This window comes from Plectropomus leopardus, chromosome 3, assembly GCF_008729295.1.
Source record: "Plectropomus leopardus isolate mb chromosome 3, YSFRI_Pleo_2.0, whole genome shotgun sequence".
NCBI lineage: Eukaryota > Metazoa > Chordata > Actinopteri > Perciformes > Serranidae > Plectropomus > Plectropomus leopardus.
In genome coordinates, this window is record NC_056465.1 from 33,704,652 (window position 1) to 33,711,592 (window position 6,941).

At 35.8% G+C, this 6,941-nt stretch overlaps 1 protein-coding gene across 1 annotated transcript; it reads left to right on the forward strand.

Annotated features, from left to right (window-relative positions):
* Window positions 1-555: 555 nt before the first annotated feature.
* Window positions 556-5,290, forward strand: LOC121941110 (magnesium transporter NIPA1-like). Its single transcript, XM_042483829.1, has 5 exons — window positions 556-869; window positions 1,024-1,071; window positions 1,891-1,981; window positions 3,009-3,169; window positions 4,113-5,290. Exons 1-5 carry the CDS (start codon window positions 737-739, stop codon window positions 4,604-4,606), a joined length of 927 nt encoding a protein of 308 aa, XP_042339763.1. The 5' UTR covers window positions 556-736; the 3' UTR covers window positions 4,607-5,290.
* The last annotated feature ends 1,651 nt before the right edge of the window (window positions 5,291-6,941 follow it).

The following is a 6,941-nucleotide window of genomic DNA, read 5'->3' on the forward strand; positions in this document are numbered from 1 at the left end:
TTTTCAAGTAATCTACTTTTAGTTTTTACAGGTTTTTTTTGCTCATTTTGGGGAATTTTCTTCTTTCTTTGCTCATTGCCTTATTCCCATGTTATTGAAAGAAATAAAGCCACTTTGTCAAAGGGTTAATACGTTTATTTAAAAAAAAATCATCATAATCATATATTTGAAATCACTTTTTCAAAATTATTAAGATTTTTAAGCATTTTTAAAGTTTTGTTTCTTCTTCTTTTTATACTTTCCTGTTTTTTAAAAAAGATTTTTTTTTTTATTAATTTAATTATTTTTGATTATTTTCAAGTAATCTACTTTTAGTTTTTACAGTTTTTTTGCTCATTTTGGGGAAATTTCCTCTTTCTTTGTTCATTGCCTTCTTCCCATGTTATTGAAAGAAATAAAGCCACTTTGTCCTGGTTTCAAAGGGTTAATACGCTTATTTAAAAAAAAAAAAAAAAAAAAAAAAGTAAATATATATATATTTACTTTTTTTTTGAATAAACGTTTTTTTTTTAAAAAAAATAAACGTTTTCTTTCGACGTATCAGGGGTATATAAATCAGAATATCACTACAAAAGCATAATTTTTTAACATGTTATGTTGTGATAGTGAGTTTGGGCTGGTGGTCAGCCGGGTGCTCATGGCAACGCGCATGCGCAGAGACTCACTTCCCAGTCTAAACTCCACACTGGACCGCAGCCTTCAGTCATTTCACAGTTAAGCTAAATAAACAACAGAAATGGCTGCTGAGCCGGATCCAAGAAGCATTTCGTTGCCTGTTTTTGGGATAGTAATAGCAGTAGTATCAAGCTTCATCAATGGGTCGACATTTGTGCTCCAAAAAAAGGGAATTTTACGCTCTCGCGACAGAGGTAGCGTGACAGCGCAGATAAGTAGACGAGCATTAGCTTTATTTAAAAACAGCTGCACTGACACAAACGTGGACGTCTTTGAAATAACGCTGTTAATGAGTGAGCCGCCGTTTTCCACACAGACTTAACTTTTTTGACTGCATTTTGTCCGTAGGACGGTCGTACCTCACAGACGCGGTGTGGTGGGGAGGCACACTGTCCAGTGAGTATAGCGCCATCTATGGACTCTGGAGGCGCTCAGTTAACCCTTTGACACCTGGCAAACGGGCTTTATGTCTTTCAAAAACATGGGAGGAAGATGAGCAGCGACAGAAGAAATTACCCAAAACTTTTGGGTAATAGTAAGAAAAAAATTGTAAGAAATTAGTACAAAAAAAAAAACAAGAAAATTACCTTAAAATTCGTAATAAATAAACAAACTAACAATAAAAAAAGAGAGAGAAAAAAGAAAATGACCATGGAAGAGCTCTTAAAATCTCTAATAAATCTTTAATATAATTTTAAATATGAAATTATGAAAATCAGAAATGTATACATTTAAAATTATGGTCGTTTTTAAGGGCATAATTTGCTGTGGTGTTTTATTTTGGATGAAGGGAAATTATTTTTGACGCTTTGAGAAAATTGGCTTGATTGATTTCAGAAACATAAAAATAAGGCAATGAGCAGCAAAAGAAGAAATTACCCAAAAATTAGCAAGAAATTAGTTAAAGTAAAAAAAAAGTTTCTAAATCTACAGATTTCTTGTAATTTGTAAAACATTTCATACCTTGTTGATCATTTCATATCAAGTTGCTCATTGCCTTTGCCCCATGTTCGAACCAATTTGCTCAGGATTCAAAGGCTGAAATGCTTATGAAAGGCACCTTAAAGGCGAAAAGCTCAAGGTTTCAAAGGGTTAATGTTGGAAGTCACATTCTGAGATTGGTGCAATATCCTTTAGGCCTGCTCACATTCAATTTTTTCACCCGAGTAATATGTAGATAATATTTTGAACACATCTATTTATGAATCTCAACAGTGATTGTTGGTCAAATTGGGAATTTCCTGGCGTACAATGTGGCCCCCGCTGTGATAGTTACTCCACTGGGAGCCCTTGGAGTGTTATTTGGGTAAGTCTAAAAGATAATTAATGTTTTTTTCTTTTTCCTTAAAGGGACAGTTCCCCTGAAAATGACAAAAAATCTAGACTGATAAATAGAATAACAGATAAGAGGGAAAATATGTATTTTTGATTTGGGGTTAACTGTTCTTTTAAACGTTTAGCTTGATATTTATTATTCAGTGTATATAGCAACGTATTGTAGAGCAACAAGAGTTTACATCAGTCAATTATACACTAAGAACAACCAAAAAATGTCCTTGTGTCTGAGTTGTAGCACACGGTTGCTGATCAGGCAGGTTTGTTTCCTCAAGCACTGTAAAGTTGTGTATAATTATTGATCTTTTTTGCTGCCTTTTTAAATATAAATTAAGTCTGTGTGCATCTCTAAAGCCTACATAAATTTATTTGATCTCATCATGTCTCTTTATCTTTTTCAGGGTGTCTGTAGGTCCTTAAAAAGTCTTACAGATAATACAGTTTTACAAATATTAGGCCTTAAACTTAACTTAAACCTTAAATTTAACTTTTAAATTGTTATTGCCACAAACATTTTATCTAATGTCATGTATTGATCTATTAATTTCATTCGGCCATAATGAGTCAAGCTGTTCTGTGTGAAAGTCCATATTTCTGATGTTACAAATGTTAAATCTACTAACGAACTTAATTCTGTGTTTTCCGATATATTTGCACTTAGTTGTTGGAAAATTGTAGATGAACCAAACTAACTGTTATAACCATGTTTTTATATGAAACTTACCTCTGCACAGGAACACAGATATCTGACTTTATACTTGCCTGGAAGGATAGAAAAGAAAAAAATGTGATTAGTCCAAAATCTGTCTTAAATTAGGTTCAAATGTAAAAGTATTAAATGTAAGAGTTCGATACCTGCAGACATTCTGTTTTTACATCTACCAATCCTCCACGGTGCAAAGTCAAGTTTTAAACCTCTTACACTGTAAAATCCTCTCAGGACTCTCCTAATTTCATGTGTATCTCACTAAAAGTTATTTTTTTTGTGTGTGTTGCAGGGCTGTGCTGGCTTCGTGGATCTTGAAGGAGCATTTAAACGTCCTGGGAAAACTCGGCTGTGTGTTATGTTGCTGCGGCTCCGTCGTGCTCATCATTCATGCCCCTAAAGCCGAGGCCGTAACGTCAAGACTGGAGTTAGAGGAGAGGCTGTCGGACCCGGGTGCGGAGTGTTTGTTTTTTTTCCTTTGTTTTACTCTAGTAATTGATCGATGTATCCTCCTACTGATTTAACCCTTTGAAACCTGAGAAAATTGGCTTGATTTCTTTCAAAAACAGGGAAGGAAGGCAATAAGCAACAAAGGAAGAAATGAAACAAAAAACATAAATTAGCAAAAAGAACAAGAAAAAAAAAACTAAAAATTAGTTTAAAAATTAACATAAATAAATAAATAAATAAATAAATAGGAAATAACCTGACAGCGCAGACCTCCGCCTGCAGCGGGGATCTCTGACACAGCGCGGATCTCCGCGACATAGTTAGTGGTGGAAAATGACTCCTGCAGACTACTTTGTTTTTGTTTCAGGTTTAGTCAGACTCTGGATGGAATAATTTCGAAACACGATCATGCTGAGCTCTCATCAGATTACCAGGGGCAGATGTAGTGATTGCACATTGCCTTATTTTCAACCTTTCTCTAATTGGGGATGTTGGCAGCCTGCTGGCAGCTATAGAAGAAGTAGGCCTTATTAAAAACATTTTTTGCCTAGTAAAATGATCAATAGTACAGCAGCACCTCTTTTGTGGATAATTTCTTACTCAAAAAAACTAAAAATGTGTTTATTTTAAATTTTAAAAAATTAAATTAAATAATAATAAAGGAACAACATAACATAATTTTATCTGTGTAATTATGAGAATTAGTATTATAGTTTTTATCTAGCTTTTTTCTTTTCTTTTTTTTTCTTTAGCCATTCCCCTGTAATTTTTTTCTCAAATAATTTTCTAAATTTAAATGTTTAAATACTTGTGAAATGAGTTTAAAAGCAGCAAAAGAAAAGTGATGTTGCTCCAGGTTTCATGGGGTTTAGGTTAGTACATTTTCTAACTATTATATGCTTTTTAACATATACAAAGTAATGGCATGTCCTGTTTCATGCTGCAGTGTTTGTAGTGTACGCCCTCTTGGTGGTCCTGCTGCTGGTCATACTGATCGTGTGGGTTGCTCCGGCTCATGGCACATCGAACATCATGGTGTACGTCGCTATATGTTCCCTCCTCGGAAGCTTCACCGTTCCAAGCAGCAAAGGACTCGGTCTCGCTGCACAAGACGTCTTTGGAGACGGACAGTCGAGCAGCCGAGCTCTGGCTGTCTTTCTGGGCTTGCTGGGGACGCTGGCCGTCAGCATCCTGATCCAGTTCTTCTTCATCAATAAGGCCTTGGAGTGTTTCAGCTCCAACGTGTTTGAGGCCATATACTATGTGACGTTCACATCCTCCGTGATTCTGGCTTCTGCGCTTCTCTTCAAGGAGTGGACTGCGCTGACGATGACGGACAGCCTCGCCATGCTTTGTGGTCTGACGACAGTGTGTGTCGGGGTCGTTTTACTCCGAATTTCCCAAGAGGCCTTGATTACCTGGAAGAAGAAGACAGACTGAAATGCCTTTACCTTTACGTGACCTCAGTGCCATACTGCATTCCTTATAGCACAAAGTCTATACTTGATTTGAGTGTTACTTGAGTTTAAATGACTAAACAGTGTATTTATAACTACTTTCATTCAACATTTTACTTGAATCGCCTCACGGGTTCTTATGGAACAGTCTGCAGTTACTGTGTAACCCACAAATATGTTTCAACAGTTTCATTAACACTCATGAACTTGCAAACCATTATCGTTCCCACGTTGTCAAATACCAACACTTTCTCACAGCCGTCGGCGGCTGGTATTAACACGTAAAGACACCCTCTAAACCCAAACGCAGTAATATTAGAAGCTCAGAACGCCTGATGTAGTTCTTAGTTTTTAGTCTTATTACTTGTGCTGAGCCCCAGAGAGCAAAACTACGTTGCAGCACCCAACAGTGAAAACTCCCATCGAATCGCAGCACAAATCCATCATTTTTCCATCTCTTTTAAGGCATTAATAATTGGATAACCTCTCCGAAGCAGATAAAAAAGATAAGTGAAGAAACTACAAGTTTTGGGCGCTTATGATACGAGGTCGACAGATAATCGGCCCGGACGATTACTGGGACCAATGTATTTTGCCGATCATCTGTTTCTTTCTTTTATTATAAGGATTGCTGATAAAAATGAATTCATTAAAAAGAGCAAAGAAAGTCAGTTTTACCATGGGAGGAACTTTTACTTTGTGAAATCTCAGGGAGCTATTTTTATTTATTCATTTTTTATTTACATTTCACAAGACTATAAATAAAAGTTGCTGCGAATTTGCTGTATATGATGTTGGACGTTTCAGTTTTGATTAAACATTTTCTAAAGACATTTAAACAAAGTTTTGTGTTTCAGTTTGTTTTTTTCCAAATTCTAAATACTGACAGAGAAATCATAATTTATTTTGTAAATGCATGTCGGTTGCAATTATCAGTTATCGGTCTCATTATCTACTAAAAATATACACTTTTGCCTCCAGGTGGATGTTTCTTCAAGGTAATGACGTCACGTGAAAACTAAGTAAAAGCAGGGAGGAGGTCAGGGTGGAGGGGTTAAACAAACACAGGACTTTCACCAAGGAGACTGCTGTTTGTGTCCCGTGTGTGTCAACATGATTTAAACCCAAACCATGATCTTTTCTATGCCTGACCAAGTACTTTTGTCGCCTAAACCTACACCAACATTTCCTGTAAACAAGTTTATTTTGAGAAGACACTACATGCATGCATGATACTAGAAAATAGTACCTAAAGTGTTATATTTTGAAGCATAAGGCCATTTGACGAGTCGGGAGTGACAAAAATACGTTGTGACTTTGATCATCATGAGACTGTCTCTTCACCTCTCATCGCTTCTAAAAAGCACATTCAAACTTGGCCTGGGGAATTTGTCAACTTACTTTTTTCTTAAATTCAAATATTTGTAGAGTGACGTACAAAACATAGGTAGCTAATAATTCTGTTTACTTTCATAAAGGCCGGGCCCTCAAGGTTTTAATGCCTTAAATGTGGCCCCTTGAATGTTCTCCCTTTCTCCCGATGCTGGACTGTATCAGTGTTGAATCACCTGCACTTTGACTTATTCAGTGTGCCTGTGAATAATTCAGTGTAATTTCAGAAGCAGCCTGTTTAGTTCAGGAGTCGTATAGAAGACGAGTATTAACAATGACTGAATGAGCGTTTTGTCTAATGGAGGAATTTGTAAAGCTGATACCAAATCTAAACTTTTGTTCTGTGGTTACAAACTGTTTGGGCGTACAGCTTATACGTGTGATCTGGATCATGGATTATTTATTCATAAAATGTTTACACTAATTTGTACAACTGTCTTTTTGTCAGAAATGGTTTAATAATTGTGCCTAGTGACCAGCTAAGACTTGAAAGTGGCGCGCTGACTTGTGCATTTGTTGTACTAAAGAGTCACTAGAAAAACATTATTCTCACGAGCCCAGTGAGTCCTTACCTTAATCAAGTTTGCTTATCTGCTCGATTTTTAATTAAATCACACTACTTAAGTGCCTGACAACTGTAAGATATTTTAGAAATTATTTATTCAGTATTTTTGCTTTGTTTTTTCTTATACAATAAATTAACCCTTTGAAACCTGAATGGACGTTCAGTTTTTCTTGCGCTGTATTCAGACACTTTGGCAATGAGCAAAGAAATTGGTAAATGGTGACAAAAATAACCTAGAAATTAATGTGAAAAAAAGGAGGGAGAGAGGGAGAAAGAGACTTTTTTTTTTAAAAAAAGGGAAAAAATGTCCATAAACTATATTTATGATGATTAAAATCATTTCACTCAAAATCTCTCTCTC